The 26,073-nt window shown below is 37.1% G+C and overlaps 1 protein-coding gene across 3 annotated transcripts in view; it reads right to left on the bottom strand.

Annotated features, from left to right (window-relative positions):
* Positions 1–26,073, bottom strand: part of TMEM117 (transmembrane protein 117) — a 570,252-nt gene that overhangs the window by 172,258 nt on the left and 371,921 nt on the right. For all 3 annotated transcript variants that reach the window (XM_008002942.3, XM_008002945.3, XM_008002946.3), the window contains one exon: positions 17,759–17,856. In XM_008002942.3, the coding sequence (XP_008001133.1) occupies positions 17,759–17,856 (98 nt within the window). The remainder of the gene's footprint in view (positions 1–17,758; positions 17,857–26,073) is intronic.

The following is a 26,073-nucleotide window of genomic DNA, read 5'->3' as shown; positions in this document are numbered from 1 at the left end:
TCACCTCAGCCTCCCAAGTAGTTGGGACTACAGGTACATGCCACCGTGCCCGGCTAATTTCTGTAGAGATGGGGTTTTGCCATGTTGTCCAGGCTGGTCTCAAACTCCTGAGCTCAAGCGATCTGCCTGCCTTAGCTTCCCAAAGTGCTGGGTGAATCTTTTCTTTCGTGACTGCAAATAATAAAGTTTCTAGGGTCATGTGTTTGCAAATCAAGTTACTGCTATGACCCTGTAATGCAAATATTGAGTATGTGGGAATTAGAGCATAGCAAGTCCAATCCTGAGCCATGTCTTGAGCCAAAGGCATGCAGGCCCTAGAAATTGCCTTTGTAAAAATCCATGATAAGAAGTTGTGTTCATATTTCTTGACTATTTAAAAAAAAAAAAAAAAGTTGCTTTGGGGATTGGGATTAATTGGGCCAAATTTTAATTGTATTTATATTACACATGTGTATGAGCTTGCTAGGGCTGCTACAATAAAGTACCACAGACTAGGTGCCTAAACAACACACATTTATTTTCTCTCCATTTCAGGGCCTAGAAGAGTCAAATCAAGGTGTTGGCAGGGCTGGCTTCTTCTGAGGCCTCTCTCCCTGGCTTGTGGATGGCTTTCTTTGCCCTGTGTCTTCACATAATCTATACTCTCTGTGTGTCTGTGTCCTAATTTCCTCTTCTTACAAGGACACCAGTCATATCAGACTATGGCCCACTCTAATGGCTTCGTTTTACCTTAATACCTCTTTGAAGTCCCAATCTCCAAATACAGTTACCTTCTGAGGCATTAAGACTTCAACATGTGAATCTGGAGGATATACATTCAGCCCATAACAACATGTATATTATATACGTACACACACACACACACACACACACACACACAAAGATATATGTAGTTTATTGGGATATAAATGAAGTAAACTCTCCCTACTTCAGGATAGATGAGAATCTATGATACTGAACCCAGAGGTCTAATGGTTATTAAACCTTATTTAGAAAGAAATAATTAATTCTATTACCATGCTATTTCAAGGGCATTTCTGGTGACCTTTATCTCTGCCCCAGTGATCCCATTCTTATCCAGAGAGATGACTTCTCAGTCAATAACCACTTACGTGGAAAAGATGGCCATGGGACCTGAACAGATTGTGAAACAGGTGCAAGAAGAAAAATTTCTAAATAAATAGTGGTAGTAATTCTGCCTGGTTCTCTAAGAAATCATGGTGGTTCCCCCAAAGGGGGAAAATGCTTTCCTCAGGAGTTGTATTAATTTTTTCTATTTATTTTATTAAACAGTTAGAGTGCCACATAAATGTAGAGTCTGTAAGCTGCATGATGGGGTGAAATGAACACATGTATGGGCGTTTAAAACTGTTTTTGTGATGTTAGATAAATTGAGTTTCTTCCTCATACAACAGTGATGTAACATCTATCTCACAGGGCTGTTATAAGTTAAGTGTGAGTATATATATAAGGCACCAGCCTTAGTAGAGAGTCTCAGAGATTTTAGTACCCTTCTTCCTTCTCCAAACCCAGTCCAGTAACTTTAATCAACTGTGGACACAAATTTGTTAAATAATACTTCTGTAGTGCAGAAAATCATGAGCAGCTTAACTGGAATCTGCTACAGCGAGGACGGATTTATAAGAAGCAATGACACTAAGTGTCCGATTCATTAACCTCAGAGACCTGCAGTTGGCATATTTTACATTAAAAAAATATACTGTGGTAAAGTCACTGATTAAGATGCTTATATACTAAAATTGCCTAATAGAAAAAATGATAAAAGTATCTCATATAATGTAGGTGTAAAATTAGAATTCAGATTATGTGATTCTATATGTAATCATCTTATGCTAAAAGGAAAAAAATCCGTTCATTTATTCATAGTGAAAAAAACATACTAAATTGCCTTTGATAGTTTCAACCTTGGCAACATGTTGTTCTTTTAATTCCAGAAACTGTATCACTGCACTATTTTTGCAATACAACTGGGGTAATTCAGATGTACGCCAAGTACATTTTAATGTAGTTTCATGGCAGTTTTTTGGCTCATCATTTCCTCTCTGTGATACTCAAATTTCATTTCATTAAGCACTATGGTACTTCATGGTATATTACAAGAGAATCCCAGCCAACTGTATTTTAGAAGTGTGAGGGGAAACCTAAAAGTTGTATGTTCTTTCTCAACTGAATAAAGTATACTAAGTATTTTTCTTTGACATATAGTCTTTGCTCCTTTCTTTACCCCAAATTGCCACTCTAACATGAAGACACATAAAAATACTATAGCAAGAAAATGCAGCATTTAGTGATTCTCATCAAGAGAGCAAGTATGAATAAATCATGCACATCTATGGGCACTGAGCTCAGCATTCTCATTCCTTATGGAAGGGGAAAAGGGCAGATGCTGCATAGAAGCCTGGAGTTCTTGTGGTCTCTCTACCCCAAGCTCTCCGGACACAGCTTTGGGGAGTTTGGGAGGAGGGCTGAGGAAGACTGAAATGAATGCGCTTGGGGAAAGCAAAACTACGGTGAATTTTTTAAATTGCCAGTTTATCCTACAATGACAGCTGCACTCACTGATTTATTATAGCAAATCTCATTGCCTCTGGGGTAGTTTATTTACTAAAAGGGTATTCAAAAGCAAGACCTGCTTTACAGATCAAGCAATTGGGGGACCACACTTACATGGTGATAGAGTTTCAGAGACAAAAAAGAGGTTCCCAGTGACTTTCACATCCTGCTTCATATGCTTTCTAACACCTGGCATTTTGCCAAAGGTAATTTCCTTTTATATTAACATGAAGAAGGAGGAGGAGAAGAAGGAGGAGGAGGAGAGAACAAGAAGAAACAAAAGAAGGAGGAGGAGAAGGAAGAGGAGGAGGAGGAGGAGAAGAAGAAGAAAAGGAGAAGGAGAAGGAGAAGGAGGAGAAGGAGAAGGAGAAGGAGAAGGAGAAGAAGAAGAAGAAGAAAGCAGAGCAAAGCTAAAAAAAAAAAAAATCATTACTCATCCCTGGTTCCCCTTTGTGCTCGAGTTGGCACAGATGAAGGATGTAGAGAAGAGTCATCAATGAATCTGTAGATTAAGTATAGATGGGACAAAAAGGTCTAATTTAAAGTACTTATATATATTTGGGTTCTTGGGCAGATTAACAAATACAATCTCTAAAGACTAATATTGATACAAAGATATAGATAAAAGATGGTCTTGCATGGGCTAACACTAAAACTGTTGTGAACCAAGGATTATAATCAATCCAATATATGTTTGTGTGTGCATGCTTGTGTGCATATACGAGTTTGTGCATGTGTGTGTGTGGGTGTGTGTAAGAGAATCAAGGCATGGACAGGTAATTATGGAATGAGAATGAAGTTGAAGGTCTTTTCTTCACATTAGAAGGGAAGCTATAAGGGCTAGGACATGGTAGGGAAGAATGTTTACCAAAAAAGAAGAGTACAGTAAAAGCCCACACAGAGTTAATAAAATATGGAAGAGCAGTAGATTGACAGCCAGGATGATGGATCACATCCCAGAAATTCTTTATCTTCCGGAAGGGCCAAGCCAATTGGCGGAATGAGGCAAACAATTATACTTTTCAGAAGCTTCTCTTGGCAGCTTTGGTATTTTTGCTTATTATTGACCTGAATTTCTGTTTTTGCTTTGGTTTGCTTTAGGACCTCACAAGTCAGCCTGTATAAGCTCTAGTTGGCTGAGTTAGTTAACTGAGGTGAAACTCCAATCTGAATAGCAGGAAACGGGACCCTAAAACTTGGAAAAACTCATAGTTTATAAAGAAGAGGGTGCTTTGGTTTAAAATGTGAGCAGTCTATTCTTAGAAGCAATGGAAGTACCAATTTGGAGAAAAGCAGAATATTTTTAATAGCCTTTGTTTTGAAATCATATGTACAAAATAATTTAATTTCTACTTTGTGGGTAAGAAAGAGACTCCATTAAACATTCATACAAACTGAAGGATCTAGTTCCAAATGATGATCTAGGTTGAAACCACCATGAAAGGGAGAAGGTCTGGTATGGGGGTTGAGGGGACTTTAACACAATCAAAAGGTTTAAGTCATCTACAGAAACACTGGAATGATAATGCTGAAAAAGGAGAACTTTGTGTAAAGAAATTCATATGGAATAGCCCAAGAACTGAGGACTGTAAAGAAAGGTTAAAAAAAAAAAAAAGTTTCCTGGCAGGGCACCGTGGCTCAAGCCTGTAATCCCAGCACTTTGGGAGGCCGAGACAGGTGGATAACGAGGTCAGGAGATCAAGACCATCCTGGCTAACACGGTGAAACCCCCATCTCTACTAAAAAATACAAAAAACTAGCCAGACGAGGTGGCGGGCATCTGTAGTCCCAGCTATTCGGGAGGCTGAGGCAGGAGAATGATGTAAACCTGGGAGGTGGAGCTTGCAGTGAGCTGAGATCCGGTCACTGCACTCCAGCCTGGGCGACAGAGTGAGACTCCGTCTCAAAAAAAAAAAAAAAAGAAAAAACAACCTTTCCCTACTATGTGTCTATGTGTTCACACACTGGGGCATTTTGCAGGGTGGAGGGTAGGAGGAGGGAGTGATCAGGAAAAGTAGCTAATGGATACTAGGCTTAATACTGGGTGATTGAAATAATCTGTACAACAAACCCCCATGACACAAGTTTACCTATGTAACAAACCTGCACTTGTACCCCTGAACTTAAACTAAAAGTTAAAAGAAGAAGATTAGCACTAAAAAAAAAGAAAAAGTTTTTGAATTCTTGGTTTATGACTTTTTATCAAGGTTCACACTTACTACTAAATAGTTTCAACACCTTCCTGGATCTACAACCACCAAAACATGTGATTTAGAGAATGTAGCATTCTGGAAATATTTATATTGCTAGAAAGCCTAGTTTGTGGCATTACAGCACTACTTGCATTCAAGACCAGGGCAGAGATGTAATGGGGATTCTGTTTTGGAGCTATTAAGCCAATACTTTATTCCTCGGTAGTTCCTCATTTCTAACATCTCAGAGCTACTATATCAAGAGACCTAACTGACCTGACCACAGAGGTGGAGAGAATAGGCAGGATGGACACAATGTAAAAGAAACTCCTTCCCATGAAAATGAAGGAAATATTCCCTTCCACCTAGAGGCAGCAAAAGAAGGATAGAAGAATGAGAAAGCCAGACAGCAAGGATTTATTCCCCTATACCACCAGCATCTACTTTAAGGAGGGAGTGGTGATGTGCAGAAATGACAAGATTCACATGAAGTCACTCAGGGCATCAGGGCATCTCTGACTGTAGCCCATGGGAGACGGCAGGTCTTTCCTACAAAAGAATGATTATCACAGTCTAGGGCATTTGTAAATGGATATAGGTAGGCACAGGAGACTGAGAAAGCTCTAGATGCCTTCCTTTTCTCTCTGCCAATGTCGCAAAGTCCTGCAGATGACCCAGAAGTTCCTGCATTCACTAAGTGGATGCAAAGGTGATGGGAAGACTGCAGAGGCCTGGACTCAAAAGACCCTTTAGGTCCCAACAGTCCAAGACTAAGTCCCTGGACTGTGGGGACCTTAAGGGAGGAGGAGGTGAGTGGAATTCACGACCAGAGACACAAGGCTAGGAATTAAAAGATCAAACAGGAAGCTGGACTTCAACCATCTTGTCCATGCGTAAGGCTAAATGAACAGTTAAGATCATCAAAGATACACAGACTTCCCCTCCTCCATCATCATAAAGTAAGGTAAAGAAGTCAAGAAGATGGAATGAAAGAGGGAGATCGGCCAGGCGTGGTGGCTCATGTCTGTAATCCCAGCACTTTGGGAGGCTGAGGCGGGCGGATTACCTGAGGTCAGCAGTTCGAGACCAGCCTGGCCAACGTGGTGAAATCCCGTCTCTACGAAAAACACAAAAACTAGCTGGGTGTGGTGGCTCATGCCTGTAATCCCAGCTACTCCAGAGGCTGAGGCAGGAGAATTGCTTGGCCCTGGGAGATGGAGGTTGCGTGAGCTGAGATCGTGCCACTGCACTCCAACCTGGTTGACAGAGTGAGACTCTGTCTCAAAAAAAAAAAAAAAAAAAAAAAAAAAGAAAAGAAAAGAAAAAAGAAAGGAGAACTGAAAAACTAAACATTTATCCAAAATAGACTTAACCAAAGAAGACTGAGTTCTCTGAAAGATACCATTTAGACTAAAAGTCTTGCAGATATCATTAATTACTAATTTAAAATTTTGTGATGAACCCCTATATGGATGCTCATGAGGAAGACATGATCAGCTATAGATCACAAATATATTCTAACTTTTTGCATATTTGATATGTTACTGTACTGAATAATATCAGTAAAGAAATAGTACATAGTTAGACGCTTATCCTAGGGCAAACACACTGGCTATGTTAAGAGAGTGGTTGCTACAGCCTTGAGGTTTATGCATAAGTAGGCAACAACAAAATCTTCTGCTATAAACAACTGAACATTAATTAATAATTTGGGAGAAGGCCCCTTAGATGGCCTTCTCTTTTCTCTTTCTACTCTAACTAGGATATAGTATTTTAAAAATTGGGCCCAAATAGGTACAAAATATTTATAAAGGTACAGCATTTTTATGGTACAGATGTACAGGGTCTTAACTTACATTCTATCAACATGACTTATCACTGACAACTTTAAGTTTCATCGCAAGGTCAAGGTAATGTTTGTCAGATTTCTCTACTGTAAAGCTACCTTCCACCACTTTCCATAGTCTATTCTTTGGAAGCAAGTCACAAAGTTCAGCTCATACTCAAGGAGTGGGGAGTTAAGCTTCACCATCTTCAGGACAGGAATATCTACATAAATTATGTAAATTCTTCTGTACAGGAGATTTGTCTCTTCTTTCCAATTTACTTATTTAGTTAATCATTTTTATCTAAGTATGAATTCATGAGTACTTGATAGTTTGGGTTATAATCTAATACTATGTAATTCATTTTGTTGACCAAATTTCTCTAGCTTTGGCCATTGAGACCTCTTTTGGGTTGACTCTTGTGTCCCTTTGAAATGCTCCATCATTCTGTTTTTTGAACCCTTCCTTACTTTCTGGTATGACATGATGCTTCAGGATCATCTTCTATTCTCTACCCCAGATTTAGAATCAGTCATTTCTCCAAGGAGCCCTAGTTCCTTTTATTGAAGAATGATGTTAGAAACCAAAATCTGGGCAGTGGGTGTGCTCATTACCACTGAGGTATCATTCTCTCTAAGCTCTCCCAGCAGATAGAGTGAGCTATATACAAACATAGCTAAAATTATCCTTGTAACTATCCATCTTTCTATGTATTAAGATAAACATGAATTCATACTGATGTCTCTGACTCTAATCCAGTACCATATTGTTCATTATAGCCTGTCCCCAACCCCTTGCTTATCTGTAACTTCACTCTTTGACAGTGAGAAATCTGGATTCTGTCATCTACCATTCATTTACTCATCAATCAATTCCAGCAAACATGTAAACCAAGTTCAGAATTGTTAACTGATAACCCCATGAGAAATAACTCTACCAACTAGAATACAGTTGTGCATGTCTAGTTCCCTTCGTATTAATTCTTAAAATTCCCAGTCAGCACACTGTTTTCTAAAGGTACCTAAATTAGTATCTTTTTATTTCTCCACCTCCCATGTCATTAAATATCTTTCCAAAGATAGTGGAAAGACAGTGGCTAGATTGTGTTCTATGGAATGAGCATGCTAAAACTAATTTAACATTTTCTTAGGATGTTACTTCGAGTTGTTTTAATCATTATACTGAATACTTCATATTTGTCCAAACACACAGATGACCTTAGACAAGGAAATAGTCTACCCAGGATTATATTATTTTAGAATACAAAGAACTTTAGATACCAACCATTCTTGCAATCAATGCTGGAATGTTATCTCCCTAGTAGATGCTTTTAGCAGAAACACTGAACTCATTATTTTCCAAGGAGTAGAGTTATTATTTGAGTAGCTATTATGTATAGTATCTTATTACTTCTAGTGTCCTCCAATAAAATGCTGGGCTTTTGTTGTGCTTAATATAGCCAACATTTAGGACATCAACTGTAATATTTAATTTCAACCTTGCAAATGTGTTTTAAAAAAATTAAGCCCTTGAAAACCCTGAAGATAAACAATATAAAAAATAACAGCAATTGGCTTTTTATATGTGAACTTAAGTGAAGTTTCTGGTAATACAGCGTGTTTTATTGGCAAATTAAACTATACATTGTACATCTTTTTCTTGCTTAATCTCCATAATTGAGAGAAAATGATATGCAATTATATCAAGTTAAACTACACAGAATGTTCTGATTGTTACTACTGACTTACGAGAATTGTTATCTCAATATATCTAATCATCAGTAAATTCTTTTAGTTTCAATTTTCTTGATGCTTTCATACAAAACAACAACAACAAAGAATATGGGAGGTAATGTGAAACAGTCAGAAGTCTACTAGACCAGGAATCAGTAGCCCTGGGTGCTTACTGCCACAGGAACATCAGTTTTGTGATCTTAGACAAGTAACTTATTTTTGTTTCAATTTCTTTGTCAATAACAAAAGGGTAATAGAACGTAAGTAGATAAACTCCAACGGTTTCCTGGATATTTCATCTTTCTTTACATAACCCAAATTCATTTGCAAGGAGAAAGAAAGGGTTATAGTAAATACATTTGTTAAAAATATGATTAATCATTTTTAAATATGTTAAATATCTTAAAATCTTAGAATAACTGTAGTCATTCAGTGCAGTACTGTGCAGGCTCTGCCCAAACTGGAATCCCAGGTTCACTAGCTATGCAACTTAAACAGCAGGTTTTTGTCTTTAAAATACAGCTAATAATGATAATTACCATGTAGAGGGGCAGTGTGGATTAAAAGAAACAACGATTGTGAAAAGCCTAGTACCAGGAATACATGAAGCACTCAATGATAGCTGCTCTAGAATAGAATTATAAGGATATTTCAATAGAGAGGTAATGACTGATAGGTAATATGTCTCCTATGTCTGATAGGTTAAATGTCTTCCTATGTCTGGGTGCAACAATTTGGACTTGTTTCTCTTTTCTTGCCTAATTGCTCTAAGACTTCTTGTGCTATGTTGAAAAGAAGTGGGGAGAGTGAGCATCCTTGGCATGTTGAGAGGAGAAGCTTTCAGTTTTTTACCACTGAGTATGATATTAGCTGTGGGCTTTTCATGTATGACCTTTATCGTGTTGAGGTACATTCCTTCCATACCAAGTTTGTAGAGTTTTTATCATGAAAAGATGTTGACTTTTGTCAAATGCTTTTTCTGTACTATTGGGATAACTGTAGTTTTTACTCTTCATTCTGTTACTGTAATGTATGATTACATTGGTTGATTTACATATGTTGAATCACCCTTGTATCCCAGAGATAAATCCCACTTGGTCATGGTACTGATCTTTTTAATGTGCTGTTGAATTTGGTTTGCTTGTTTTATTTTATTTTATTTTATTATTTTGATGGAGCCTTACTCCGTCGCCCAGGCTGGAGTGAAGTGGTGCAATCTCGGCTCACTGCAACCCCCACCTCCCAGCTTCAAGTGATTATCCTGCCTCAGCCTCCCGAGTAGATGGGATTGCAGGCATGTGCCACCACGCCCAGCCAATTTTTGTATTTTTAGTAGAGATGGGGTTTCACCATGTTGGTCAGTCTAGTCTTGAACTCCTGAACTCAAGGGATTTGCCCACCTTACCCTCCCAAAGTGCTGGGATTACAGGCATGGGCCACTGTGCCCAGTCTGGTTTGCTAATATTTTTAAACAATCGTTGCATCTCTGTTCATCAGGGTGTATGTTTCTTGTTCATTGTTGCATTCCCAGACGGCCTAACACAATTGAAAGATATAAATATGAACAAATATATAAATAAGGTAAGCATGTGTTTTTCTCTGACTTAATAGCAAAGCTTTGTCCAGCTTACACATAGAGACATTGGTTCCTCTTTGGTTTCTGGAATATGAGTCACTCATATGCCCAGCCATTATAGACAGGTTTTATTTAACTTTTGTGAGAACTAACTCAGAGATTGACTCATCTGACCCATGACACCTGCCTATAGATTCTACCTCTAGTTTGTCAGAAAACTTCCTTGGTGCAAAAACAAACATCAAAGCATTTCAACCTTCAATACACTTAATGCATTTATCCCTTATTCTAAAGAAAGAAGGCATTCACAAAGGGAGCTCTGGACAGCAGGGGAAATGAAGAAAAAAGATATTCTGAAAACAAGAGCTGGCACCACGTAACCAGCACTGCTGAGGGGAATTCGCGCTGGATCTGGGCAATGGCAGCAGTCTAATCCCAGAAAGAGAATGCTCATCAATGGGGTCTGTCTCAGGTCTCAACTTGTCTCAGAGGAACCCTCCCCTGCACTCTCCACTCCCTTAGTTTTGAACCATGGCTCAAAAAACAAATAATAATTCACTTTCATTTAATAATGGTAAATGAGTTGCTCTGTAGGAGACATCAAACTACTGGTTACTAATACTATTACCAGAACTTTTCTGCCTGTCATTTCCCCTGATTCTTAGGTCTCTATTACCTTACTATATTTTTGTGATTGTTATGTTACTCTCCACACCATATTTAATGTATATTAGGATAATAATCATTTGTTGATTAACTCTTCTCTGGTCAGAGGTAAACAACTAAGTTCCTTTTTGTTAGACTTTAATAACTATGATATTCAAAGCAGCAAAAATATCACCTGCTACATTGGTTTCCCAGTTAAGAATTAAGATAATTATGATTAAGAGATACCCCATCCAAACCATTACACTGGTAGAGAAAGTACTTTAAAAAATATTCAACATTGCACATCCAAAAGAGAAAACATAAACTTTAATCCTATGAACCAGGATGGAACAGAGTACACAGCTGCTGTACACAGGTACACACAGCAATACACTAGGAATATTTTGCTTTCCAACTTCTCCTGGAGCTTCCAAGTCATCACAGACCACAGTTTTTACCAACTGCTTTGCCACTATAATACTCAAATACTATAATACTTGCCACTATAATACTCAGTAGTGCTCAGATTACCATCTTTCCAGTTTCCAGAATCAATTTCCTTGCCATTTGCTGCCCAGCCCTTAATACTCAAATTTCAGCTTTCCGTTATGGCAGCACCCCATTTCTAGGGATGACATTCTGTAAACATCAGAATGGGTTATTTTATGCTGCAGTATCAAACAGTCCTTAAATCTCAGTGGATTATCTCTCGCTCAAACTACAAGTCTGCAGTGTTATCAAGAATGCTTGCTTTATCCTGGTCATTCAGGGAATCCAAATGACAAGGGCTCCAGCTAGACACAGCTTCCACAATCGCAACTGAGAAAAGAGCTCCTTTTGGCTGAGAGTAGTGGCTCATGCCTGTAATCCCAGAACTTTGGGAGACCGAGGCGGGCAGATCACGAAGTCAGGGGTTCAAAGACCAGTCTGACCGACATGGTGAAACCCCATCTCTACTAAAAATACAAAAATTAGCCAGGCATGCTGGTGCGTGCCTGCAATCCCAGCTACTCAGGAGGCTGAGGCAGGAGAATCTCTTGAACCTGGGAGGCAGAGGTTGCAGTGAGCCAAGACTGTGCCACTGTACTACAGCCTGGGCAACAGAGTGAGACTCTGTCTCAATAAATAAAAAAATAAAGAGAGACAGAGAGAGCGAAAGAAAGAGCTCCTTTCAGTGCATCTCATTGAATATTAAATGTTTCCACCTAGATATGGCACATGCCAATTTTATTCACATTTGCCTTGGTCAAAGCAAGTCATATAATCAGAGGGGGCAGAAAGGTGAAATCCTCTTATATGTCTGGAAGGTGAAGACCTGGAGTATTTGTGGAGCCCTAATGACCACTAGACCTCCCAATCCCTTCTTCCACCAATTCCTCTGCTAATCACAGAAGTCTGTTTTTTTTTTGTTTTTTTGTGTGTGTTTTTTTTTTTTTTTTTAAGCTAAGCCTTTGGGAAATATCATCCTAAAATGCTTCCCTTCAAAGGCATACAAATTGTGTCTCTAGAGAGTACACAAATCAGGAGGATAGAAGCTAATATGAATATCATATTACTTGTTCTTTATGTAGCTGTTCTTTTACTTCAGACACAAGTCAGTGAAAATGGTTGTTGGTAGCGCCTCTGAAAAATAGAAGAGCACAAGGCATTCACATAGCATTTAGATTCTTAGATCTTTGCTCTTTTTAATTATCAAAAGGGCTAGGAAAAGGGCTTTGGAAGAGATCTATAAATATTCCTCTCTTTCCACCTTTCAAATATAGCCACTATTTAGGTTCCCCTGCAATAAGAAAGCCCAAGTGCTACAGCAGCCTCATCTTTGCACAATTGCAGAAAGAAATAGGAACCATTTTCTTCAATGCAGAGACACCTATCACTGAAAATTAAGGAAGAACTCAGTTTCTGACAGGCGTTTGTGAGTTAAAGCAGCTACAAGTAGGTAAGAGATACGTTTACTAGAATAAAATTACATGTTGTGCTGCTCAAACTGCCGTGCACAGTCACACTGCAAGTTAAGAAAGATTTCCAGCCGGGCGCGGTGGCTCACGCCTGTAATCCCAGCTCTCAGGGAGGCAGAGGCGGGAGGATAGCTTGAGCCCAGGAGTTCGAGACCTGCCTGGGTAATATAGCGAGACCCCGTTCTCCACAAAAAGGAAAAAAAAAAAAAAAAAAAAAAGACAAAGAAAGATTTCCTTTGCAAAATTTTTTCTCCACCGTACATTATTTTTTTCACACTAATCTCTCTTTCCTTAACTAAAGCAAAATCAAAACAAAATACCCATTTTTGAGTGGGCGACACAAAGTATGTAAATACTGTCTTTTATTTAATCTAAAACCTCGCCAATGAGTTTTGTATTTTATCTCCTAGGGCTAAAAAAACAAAACAAAACCAAACACCAAATGCCCTTTTTCTTGCTAAATCCCTTTTATGTGTAAAGTATGAACAAAAAGGAAGATTTCTTTGCTTCCCACATAATTTCTATATTCAACTTTTTCCATCAGCTTTTCCCTTTTTAAAACCATGAATACCGTTATCAAGATAATCTAAATGTATAGAAATGGATAAAATAGGAAAAATTTTTAAAGTGGTATTTAAATTGTTCTTCAGTTACTTTATGCAATGATTTGAAATACTACTTTTGAAATACAACAGTGAAAACAATCTCTCTAATATATTGCCTAATTATTAAAAATTTTACAGAAACAATGACTACAAAAAAGTGTGAATTTTAGTTTGTTCTCTAAGAATATTATCTATTTGCCAGTGACTAATTAAATTATCATTTTTACAGCATTTAAACTACGTTTTAGAATACCCACTGGGCTATGTTATCACATATGTTAAAAATAAACCCATTTGAGGCTGGGTGCGGTGACTCACACTTGTAATCCCAGCACTTTGGGAGCCCAAAGTGGGTGGATCACCCGTGGTCAGGAGTTCGAGACCAGCCTGGCCAACATGGTGAAACCCTGTCTGTACTAAAAATACAAAAAAAAAAAAAAAAAAAAAAAAAAAAAAAAAAATTGCCAGGCTTGGTGGCATGTGCCTGTAATCCCAGCTACTCTGGAGGCTGAGGCAGAAGAATCACTCGAACACAGGAGGCAGAGGCTGCAGTGAGCCGAGACTGCACCACTGCACTCCAGCCTGGGCTACAGAGCAAGACTTTGTCTCAAAACATAAAAAATAAAGCATTTGTAAGACACTGGTGATATATAGACCTGAGTGATAATGTTCAAAGAAAAAATCATATTAATGGATTTCTCTCCTCTGAAACAGCAATCATGATTAAGAACAGCTAATGACAACAATCATAGGGGCCTATAGAATACATGGCTTACCCTAGCAAATAGTATACATGTGACCTTGATAACTAGCAGAGAACAGTCATCAATCAGCTACCTTTGAAGATACATGTATTAGTCCATTCTCATGCTGCTGTGAAGAAATACCTGAGAATGGGTAATTTATAAAGAAAAGAGGTTTAAATGACCCACAGTTCTGCATGGCTGGGAAGGTGTCAGAAAACTTACAATCACAACTGAAGGTGAAGCAAACATGTCCTTCTCCACATGGCAGCAGGAGAGAAAAGTTCCAGACAAATGTGGAAAAGCCCCTTATAAAACCATCAGACCTCACGAGAACTCACTCACTATCATGAGAACAGCAAGGGGGTGACCACCCCCATGATTCAATTACCTCCCACTGGGTCCCTCCCATGACAAGTGGGGATTATGGGAACTACAATTCAAGATGAGATTTGGGTGGGGACACAGAGTGAGACCATATCAGTACACTAATAAGAAACATATGTACAAGCCTGTAATCCCAGCACTTAGGGAGGCCGAGACGGGCGGATCACGAGGTCAGGAGATCGAGACCATCCTGGCTAACACGGTGAAACCCCGTCTCTACTAAAAATACAAAAAACTAGCCGGGCGAGGTGGCGGGCGCCTGTAGTCCCAGCTACTCGGGAGGCTGAGGCAGGAGAATGGCGTGAACCCGGGAGGCGGAGCTTGCAGTGAGCTGAGATCCGGCCACTGCACTCCAGCCCGGGCTACAGAGCAAGACTCCGTCTCAAAAAAAAAAAAAAAAAAAAGAAACATATGTAAACATAGTAAATAAATATTGTTTTAAGAGAGACCATCTTTAAACACATTTGATATTAGTTTATCTCCTTTCAAATTCTGACGTTTAAGACCCTTGTAGAGAATTTTGTAGGGAAGAAGGCTCCCAAGAACTGTATATTTTTCTTTAGCACCCTACCTAAACAAGAATTAACATTAACATTAATCATTTGGAAATGTGCACAATGATGTATCCTTTGTTCGCCTAGAACAAAGGCAGTCCTAGTGTAATAATTAAAAACTAGGCAGTCCTAGTGTAATAATTAAAAACTAGGGCTCTGGAGTCAGAGATCTATGCCTATAACAATAGCACCTATCTTACAGGATTGTCATGATTAAATAAATAAAGATATAGGATGTAAAGTCTTTGGCCTACTGCCTCAAGCAAAACATACTATCAATAAATATTTCTTATAATTATTAATTATATTAATTATATTTATATTAATTATATACTTAATTATATTAATTATAATATAATTATTCAGAAAAGCTATATGGGAAGTTTACAAATAGGAAAAAAGATGGAGGTTAAATAGTACCACAGGCCACATGTGACTCATGAAGATGAGGTGTGAATACCCATCTAAAAAATCATACTAATTTTCATAACAGTATTGAAAATCCATTTTTGTTTACCTGCTAAGAATTGAGTTCAAAATGTCATATATCTCCAGCAACATTTAATGATAGTGCTAAAGCACAAAAGATAAGATAGAGTGTATTTTCCTCAAGTACTTAGTTACTATGATTTTTAAAGCATTTGCATTAAAAAAATCAACCGCCAGAATTAAATCCAAGAATAAACAGATTTTTTTTCTCTTTTGTTTCAAAAGGCAGGTATACAGGATAATATGCACCAGCACCGGCTATAATCAATTACAGTAGTTCCCTTATCTGGTGGGCATACGTTCCAAGACCCCAGTGGATGCTTGCAGTCCTGGATAGTATTAAACCCTATATATCCTATGCACGAACTTATTTTTCCTTCTTTACAATTGCAGAGATAGAAGATCCATTCTTACCATATTTTTTAGCATACGATATGTTAACCTCAGCATATGATTTTTTTTTCTTTCCTTATTTTTTTCTATCCTTTTTTTTCTTTCATTTTACTTTCCTAAGTAGAGAACTTTCACCTTTTCACTTAAAGGAAGCCATATTGCTTCTCTTCGGCTTAACCCAAATTGCCAGCATCAACACTCTTGTGCTTTGGGCCGTCACTATCTAAAATAACGATCACTTGGACACAGCACTGTAATACCTTGACAATAGATCCAATAAGTGAGATAGCTACTAAGTAACTAAAGGGCAGGTAGCATCGACAGCATGGATAGACGCTAGACAAAGAGATGATTGATCTCCCGGGAGGGTATGAGTCTTCATCACACTACGCAGAACAGCACACAATTTAAAATTTATGTATAGTTTATTTCTGGAACATTCCATTTAATATTTTCAGACCACAGTTGACCAAGGGTAACTAAAACCAGGGAAACCATAGGTAAGGGGGAAATACTGTAGAACATTTGGGAGATGGTATCTCATTGTGGTTTTGATTTGCATTTCTCTGATGGCCAGTGGTGACAAGCATTTTTTCATCTCACACCAGTTAGAATGGCAATCATAAAAATTCAGGAAACAACAGGTGCTGGAGAGGATGTGGAGAAATAGGAACACTTTTACACTGTTGGTGAGATTGTAAACTAGTTCAACCATTATGGAAAACAGTATGGCGATTCCTCAAGGATCTAGAACTAGAAGTACCATATGACCCAGCCATCCCATTACTGGGTATATATCCAAAGGATTATAAATCATGCTGCTATAAAGACACATGCACACGTATGTTCATTGCAGCACTATTCACAATAGCAAAGACTTGGAATCAACCCAAATGTCCATCAGTGACAGACTGGATTAAGAAAATGTGGCACATATACACCATGGAATACTATGCAGCCATAAAAAAGGATGAGTTCGGGTCCTTTGTAGGGACATGGATGCAGCTGGAAACCATCATTCTCAGCAAACTATTGCAAGAACAGAAAACCAAATGCCGCATGTTCTCACTCATAGGTGGGAACCGAACAATGAGATCACTTGGACTCGGGAAGGGGAACATCACACACTGGGGCCTATTATGGGAAGGGGGGAGGGGGGAGGGATTGCACTGGGAGTTATACCTGATGTAAATGACGAGTTGATGGGTGCTGATGAGTTGATGAGTGCAGCACACCAACATGGCACAGGTATACATATGTAACAAACCTGCACGTTATGCACATGTACCCTAGAACTTAAAGTATAATAATAATTAATAAATAAATAAAGAGCATTCAGTGCTAGAAAGTTGCTTTTCAGCACTGCTTTAGTTGAGTTCAATATAAAAAAAAATTGTGTTAGTTTACATAACTTTTCTTGGGATTATATAATTATTCAATTGTATATTATATCATGCAGAATCACTGTGCTTGGGGAGTGTCCCACAGCCACGTGAAAGTGCCCTTCTTGCTGTCTCTCCATTTCTAACTTTTCTGTTTGAACTTGTTCACATACACATAAATAATGGTGACTTCACAAAAAACAAAGTTCCATAAGACATGGATTATTTTTTAATTTCAAGGATTGGGCTGGAGAGCTAAAGGAAACTACATAAAGAAGAAATGCCAATGTAGTCGATGTGATTTGTAAAGAGGTTCCTTTTCTTTATCACTTCTCAGAGCAAAATCGTATCCTGTCAAATATACTAGGCAATTTAGTATTTATAGGAGACAGTTTTATATATCAGATCTTACTGATGAAAATTACAGCTTGTTTTTGCTGAATCAAAAACCTACCTCTGGTCGAATCTTAAGTGTATCACTATATAGCAAAACTTCTCTTTTATAAATGTGAATATACACAATATGTAAGAAGAAATTAATTCATAAAATAATTAGGATAATGGTTTTAATAGAACATAGTAGCTACCAAAAATGTCCCTCTAGATAGAATTCTGTATCTCTAAGGAAAATTACACCCAACTCAAGTCCTTTAGTGAGTGAGGCAAGGCAGAAATAAGTAAGTGAAACAATTTCCTACCAGAACAAAGTGATCCTAACATTTCCTTTCTTCCAGAAAGCTCTTGCGGATTTTCCCCAGTCAGGATAGGGTTTGTCCTGAAGCATCATATCAGTGACCTGAAGCAATGAAAGGATCTTATTTAGCACTTTCAGAAATCTTAAAATCAGATTTAACTATAAGCCTATAATTTACATTCTATTGAGAATAGAATAAGTACACATTTTAACATTATAACATATGCAGAAACAAAAATTAGGATATACTTCATTCAATTAAAAATTCTAATAGTTTATTTGACTGTACTGTACATATGGAATAAGCACATTTAAAGTCATTCAACATGTCAAATATTAAGATTTTTTAAATATTAAGATTACCTTATATAAAGAAAGTACCTTTGAATATTAGTTTCACCATAGAAACAAAGCATATGTAACAAATAAAATACTATATTCTTTAAAAGTTTTTCTAAATCTAAAACTCAAGCATTCCCTGATGTCTAGATTTTTAGTGATATCATTAATCAAAATATTATCTTCTCTTTTCCTCTTCCTTACTTCTTCCAACTATATGTGTGGTAAACTACTCGTACCCAGTTTTATAGCATATTTATTCTAATTAGCCAGCATGCTCTTACCCACAATTCTATGCCTTCATCTAAAAATGTTCTTCCTCTTTTCCTCACCTGCACAGATTCTGCCCATCTTCTGAGGCCTAAGTCATATCACTACTGTGATGTCTTCACTGTTCTCTCCCACTTATAGAAAACTTGTGGTTCTTGACCCATCCTTCTCATGTCATGTGTCACCTTCTACCTTCTCTTTTACTTACTTATGTACTTTTTTCTCTCTTCACTAGACTTTGAAATCCTTGACGGTGGAGATCTTTCTATCCCTTCTAATGTCAAAGGGATTTTTATATACTAGACCAAAATATTTGCTCAAGAAGAAATGATAAAATAAATTAAGATATAAATACCTGTTTTTAAAGATCCATTAACAAAATACATTGCTCATTTACCACATCACATATTAATGATTTCAGCAGAAGCCCAAAGTATCATAAATAGTTAATCTATTAGAAAGGTATCTTAAAAATCCAGTGAGGATGGAGAATAAATTTCCTTTAAAAAAGTGTTACACAAATGCGTGTGTATGTTACACACACGCACGTTTCCCATTTCCAGAAAATCTGCCTTCCCTTCAAGAGAAGAGAACACTATTCCAATACTTACTATTTTGATTAATAATGTTCAAATTCAGACAAGATAGATTCAAAATTATGAAAACAGAAATGAAATGAGGTTTATTGCATTGAGTAAGAGAGAATTTTCATCATCCACTAAAATAAAATTTTCTCTTGTGCTTAAAAAGCTTTATCATTGCATTTAAGTGTAGCTTTCAACAGTGGCCTTGATATGGGTGAAATTTAATCATTTATGATGAAAGATGGTGATTCAGTGGGGAGTACTGTTAGATCAGTGACCCCTTCAATAGTACTGGATTTCCTGTAGAAGGCACATCAATTCTCAAGCAGGGGCATCCAAAATGGTCTCTGGAAACATTCACCAGCATGTCACTGCTTCACATGCTCACTTAGATGACACAATCAGAATGGTAGATAAGGATTCTAGTTTACAGGAAAGATCTGATATTAATTCTTCATATTATTTCTCAATGTCATTTCTAGGAATAGAGTTCCCAACATTCTCTTGGTTGATGAGAACCAAAGATAGTCCATTCTCCTTCACTGAGTAACACTACAGATTTATGTAGGCTCTATCTAACATAGAGCCTACAATAATTTCACATGATGTGGCTTCATTGTTGAATAAAAAAAGATTCAACAATCACGCATGGTTTTAATATAAACTTTCAGTTCATTTCTCTTTAAACTGTCAATCACCATCAATGTGAATGCAACTAATATTAAGAATTCAAAAAGGAAAACATTTTTTACTTATTTTAAAAGGGAAACTAGTTCATCAATGATTTTTTCATCTGTTTATCTTCTTCTTGATCCTTTTAAATTACAGGATTATATTTTCTCACTCAAATTAATGCCCATGGATAGTATTTCCCATCAAAATGATTCATGATACTTATCAAAAAAAGTAAAGGGAAGATGGCAGAATAAAAATTAACCATGAATCAAGTGAATTACACTGTTACTGAAAAAAAAATAATAAAGGTGAAAACAGAGAAATTTAAATCTCACATACTCTTAGGAATAAAAAGAGCTTTATATCATAACTCCTCTTGAGGAAAAAATTGCTATTTTTTCCCAAATACAATTTCAGCCACTGTACCTTTATAACTTTCTTTAATAACAGGTCTCATGTCAAATATTTTAACAAAACCTAAAGGTTACATGAATAAATACGTAAATAAATATTTCTTGTTGCATCAGACTTTTAAAAGATTTAATTAATTCTCTTCAGTAATATTTATCCTGTTCCAGAAAGAATCAACATGGTAATAAATATTTCCAAGGAATAGAATGATTACTGGGTGGGTTTCATTCAATTTTCAATGTTTTCTCCAGGGCACTTTCTGGGAAATACTTATTATATTTTCTAGAAGGAAGCAATCTGCTGCTGTATGACCAATTATTACAGCTGCATGTTTTGTAAAAATGACATTCAAGGATAAAGTATTTTCCCAGGAAAATGGTGAGATGAAGCAAAAAAACATTCTTTCAGATGCCAGGCAGCTGATCTTTGTCACCTCCAGCTCGAACTCTTTATTTTAGGTCATATCATCAGATCAATGTCAGGTCACTTGCAGCTAAATTGGCAGGAGCAGAGACAGTCATTAAAGGGATGCATTCCATAAAGAAAAATCCAATTATCTCCTGCATTAGAGAAATCAAATTCATTTCTGGTGTTGGTCAAGGACAGTCTTTGTGGGAAAAGATGCCGGAAAGGGAGACTAAAGACAATGCCATGAGGTTTCTGTGTAGCATAAATACACAAAACCTGTGAATGCCTCTCTCACAGGCAGGTATTAGAATTTGAAATTGCAAATCTTTCTATGCTGAGCGAAATGTGCTTAACTCTTTGAATCTCAAAATCCTTCCCTTCCCCTTTCCTCTCTAGTAGGTCCCTGTACAGAACTCAGAATCTCATTATGGCACTCACCACATCATGGCTTATCAGATAATCTTTTTCAGTAGAATATAACTTATTTGAGAATACAGATATTGTGCAATCTCAGCAAAAACATGCATTTTGAGGTTTAAAAGTCAGTAAATGATTGTTAAAAAAAATTATCTCTACAGAAATCTAAGTGAAATCCTTGCTGTCCTGTGAGGCGAGCCTGCATGATGCCAGTTAACAGCATGAAAATAGCAATGACGACAGTTATACTTCACATTGGCTGTACAGCTTCATGGATTACAAAGCTGTTAATGGATTTTTCTTATTAAGTATCACAGCAGCTTTGTAAAGTAAGTCATTATTTTCCACCTTTTAGCAATGGAGGAAGAGAAGTCAATGAGGTTAAATAACAGAGCAAGGTCACCATCTATTATACCATTATGTGCACTATTTCCAGAGTCAGCCTGCCTGGGTTCTAACCCTAAATATATCTCTTGGTAGGTTTTTTTTTTTTTTAATTTAGGACAATGTAATTAACCTCTCTGTGCCTTGTTTTCTTATTAATCACCTATGAGCACAATATATATATATTAGCAGGTGGTATAATAATTATTGGTGTGTTATTGTTCATATCTGAGATTTCTATCCAGTCACTTTGCTTTATATCAGTAATGTATCACACAAATGGATTTAGAGTCAAAGGATTTGACAATCTTTTCTATAAAGACAAGACTATCATATACTGAACTATTAGAATATGATAAAGACATAATTTAATGTTACAGTATGATACAGTCTATAATTGCTATTTAAAATCAAAGGGAAGGAGGTCACTGAAGGCTGCAGTCTTCTAAGAAGGCTTCATAAAATATTTGTGCGACAAAACTGAGTATTAATTGACATTCTGTGTGATTCTCTACTTTTGCCATTCTTATCTTCTTAGCCTGATTACAAGCTAATTCTCATGCAGATACTACATATACTATATCTAAAGTCATATTTGATATGGTTGTATGCTAAGCATGTGATACTCGTGTAAAATATTGATTTATGAGGGATACAAAGCCAAAACAGAAAAATAACTATGGCTATGTAGTGTCGCTCTTGAGGTAGCTACTAATTGGTGGAGTATCATTTAAGATAATAAATGTTATTCTATCAATAAACAAGCATATACATAAAGGATATTAATGAACATAATATATAAAATTTTATGTGCTAGTATGTCATTTTCTTTCTACTTAACAATATATTGACATCATTCAATATTAGCACATATAAAACTGTTGAGATAGTTTCTTCTTGCTTTAGTCATCCATCATGCCTTTTTAAAAACTGTTTTGCCTTTTATTTTAGGTTCAGGGAGTATATGTGCAGGTTTGTTGCATGAGTAGATTGTGTGTCACTGGGGTTTGGTGTACCAAAGATTTCATCACTCAGGTAGTGAACATAGTATCTGATAGGTGTAAGTTTTTGATCCTCACCCTCCTCTCACCCTCCCCACTCAAGTAGGCCCTTGTGTCTGTTGTTTCCATCATTGTGCCTCCGTATATTCAATGTTTAGTTTCCACTTATAAGTGAGAATATGCAGTATTTGGTTTTCTGTTACTTTATTAATTTGCTTAGGATAATGGTCTCCAGCTGCACCCACGTTGCTGCAAAGGACATGATTTCATTATTTTTTATGGCTGCACATTACTTGATGGTATTTATGTACTATATTTTCTTTATCCAGTCCACCACTGATAGGCATTTAGGTTGATTCCACGTCTTGCTACTGTGAATAGTGCTGTAATAAACATCTATGTGCATTTGTCTTTATGGTACAACAATTTATATCCTTTAGGCATATGCCTGCTGGGAACAGGCCCCCAAATCTGGCCATAAACAGGCCATGAGAAACTGGCCATAAACAAAGTCTCTTCAGCACTGTGACATGCTCGTGATGGCTATGACGCTCACACTGGAGGTTGTTGGATCACCAGAATGAGGGCAAGGAAAACCTGGCCCACCCAGGGTGGAAAACCGCTCATGGTGTTCCTAAACCACACACAACAGCATGAGTGATCGGTGCCGTAAGGACATGTTCCTGCTGCAGATAACAAGGCAGAGCCTGTCCCTTTGTTTCCCATAAGGAATGCTTTTAGCTAATCTATAATCTATAGAAATAATGCTTATCACTGGCTTGCTGTCAATAAATATGTAGGTCAAACATTGTTCATGGCCATCAGCTCTGAAGGCTGTCAGCCCCCTGATTCCCACTCTGCACTCTAGTTCTGTGTCTTTGTCTTAATTGCTCCAGCACCACTGGGTTAGTGTCTCCATGACCGAGCGGATCTCGGTATATGCCCAGTAATGGGATTGGTACGTCAAATATTAGTTCTATTCTAAGTTCTTTGTGAAATCTCCAAACTGCTTCTCACAGTGGCTGAACTCACATTCCCACCAGCAGCATATAGGCATTCATTTTTCTCTGCAGCATAGCTGGCATCTGTCATTTTTTTTTCTTTTTAATAGCCATTCTAACTAGTGTGAGACGGTATCTCATTGCAGTATGATTTGCATTTCTCTAATGATTAGTGACGTTGAGCTTTTTATTTATATATATATATAAATAAAATATATATGTTTTATATTGTTTTCTTGCTTGTTGATTTATTTAAGTTCCCTATAAATTCTGGCTATCAGACCTTTGTCAGATGGATATTTTGCAAATATTTTCTCCTATTCTGTAGTGTATTCATCTGTTCTCACACTGCTAATAAAGACATACCCGAGACTGGGTAATTTATAAAGGAAGAGGTTTAACGGACTCACAGTTCCACATGGCTGGGGAGGTCTCATAATCATGGCAGAAGGCAAAGGAGAAGCAAAAGTATGACGTACATAGTAACAAACAAGAGAGCTTGTGCAGGGGAACTCCCATTTATAAAACCATCAGATCTTGTGAGTCTTATTCACTACTACTAGAACAGTATGGGGGAAACTAACTCCATGATTATCTCCACTGGCACCTCCCTTGACATGTGAGGGTTATTACAATTCAAGGTGAATTTGAGTGGGCACACAGCAAAACCATATCACATAGGTTGTTCATTTACTCCATTGATAGTTCATTTTGCTGGGCAGAAGCTCTTTAGTTTAATTATGTTCCACGTGTCCATTTTTGTTTTTGTTGCAATTGCTTGTGGGAACTTCATCATAAAGTTTTTGTCAATGCCTGTGTTCAGAATGGTGTTTCCTATATTTTCTTCTAGGGTTTCTATCATTTTAGATCTTATATGTAAGTCTTTAATCCATCTTGTGTTGATCTTTGTATATAGTGAAAGGAAGGGGTCAGTTTCATTCTGCATATGGCTAGCCAGTTATTCCAGCACCATTTATTTAATAAGAAGTCCTGTCCCCATTGCTTGTTATTATCAACTTTGTTGAAGATCAGATGGTTGTAGATGGTTACAGGTGTATGGTTTTATTTCTGGGTTCTCTAACCTGTTCCATTGGTCTCTGTATTTGTTTTTGTACCAATATGCTGTTTTGGTTAGTGTAGGTTTCTAGTGTAGTTTGAAGTCAGGTAGTGTGATGCCGCTGATTTTGTGCTGTTTGCTTAGGATTGCTTTGGCTGTTTGGGCTCTTTTATTGTTCCATATGAATTTTAGAATAGACTATGGGTAATTCTGTGAAAATGGTAGAAATAGCACTGAATCTGTAAATTGCTGCAGAAAATATGGCAATTTTAACAATATTGATTCTTCCTATTCATGAACATAGAATGCTTATCCATTCATTTGAGGCATCTCTGATTTCTTTCAAAAGTGTTTTCTAATTCTCATTGTAGACATATCTTCCACCTGCCTGGTTAGCTGTATTCCTATGTATTTTTTCTTTTTGAGGCTATTGTGAATGAGCTTGTGTTCTCGATTTGGCTCTCAGCTTGGACATTACTGACATACAGAAATGCTGCTGATTTTTGTACACGGATTTTGTATCCTGAAACTTTACAGAAGTTGTTTATCAGTTAGGAGCCTTTTAGGGTTTTCTAAGTATAGAATCATATCGTCTGTGAAGAGAGAGAATTTGACTTCCTCTCTTCCTATTTGGGGGTCTTTTATTTCTTTCTCTTGCCTGATTGCTTTGGCTAGGAATTCCAGTACTATTTTGAATAATAGTGGTGAGAGTGGGTATGCTTTTCTTGTTCTCGTTCTCAGGGGGAATGCATCCACATTTTGCCCCTTAAGCATGATGTTAGCTGTGGGTTTGCCATAGATGGCTTTTATTACAGAATATACATTCTTCTCAGCTGCACATGACACATACTCTAAGATCAACCATATGCTTGGCCATAAAGCTATTCTCAACAAATTCAAAAACGGAAAAATCATATCAACTACACTCTCAAACCACAGAATAATACAAATAAAAATCAATATCAAGAAGATGTATCAAAACCATACAATTAAATGAAACTTAAACAATCTGCTCCTGAATGACATTTGGGTACAGAATGAAATTAAGGCACAAATAAAAAGTTCTATGAAACAAATGAAGACAAAGAAACAGCATACCAGAATCCCTAGGACACAGCTAAAGCAGTGTTAACTGGAAATAGTGCTAATCACCTACATCAAGTTAAAAGGGTCTCAGATTAACAACCTAACATCATACCTAGAGGGCTACAAAAACAAGAGAAAACCAACAAAAAGCTAGCAGGAGAAATGAAGTAACCAAAACCAGAGATGAAATGAATAAATTTGAGACATGAAAATCCATACAAAAGATGAACAAAACAAAAAGCTGGTTCTTCAAGAGAGTAAACAAGATTGATAGAGTACTACTTAGATTAAGTTAAAAAGAGATTTAAATCAACACAATTAGAAATGACAAAAGGGACATTATCACCGACCCCAGAGAAATACAGAAAAACCTTAGAGACTGTTGTAAGCATTTCTGCATATAAAGTTAGAAAAACTTGTAGAAATGGATAAATTCCTGAAACATATAACTTCCCAAGATTGAACCAGGAAGAAATTGAAATCTTGAAAAGACTGAAACAAATTTCAACATGGAATCAGTAATAAAACATCCTACCAACAACAACAACAACAACAAAGGCCATGTGTGGTGGCTCACCCCTGTAATCCCAGCACTTTGGGAGGCCAAGATGGTCAGATCACCTGAGGTCAAAAGTTTGAGACAAGCCTGGCCAACATACCAAAACCCTGTCTCTACTAAAAACACG

The sequence above is a fragment of the Chlorocebus sabaeus genome, chromosome 11, assembly GCF_047675955.1.
Source record: "Chlorocebus sabaeus isolate Y175 chromosome 11, mChlSab1.0.hap1, whole genome shotgun sequence".
Taxonomy (NCBI): domain Eukaryota; kingdom Metazoa; phylum Chordata; class Mammalia; order Primates; family Cercopithecidae; genus Chlorocebus; species Chlorocebus sabaeus.
The sequence above is the reverse complement of the archived record's forward strand: the minus strand, read 5'-3'. Positions and strand labels throughout refer to the sequence as shown.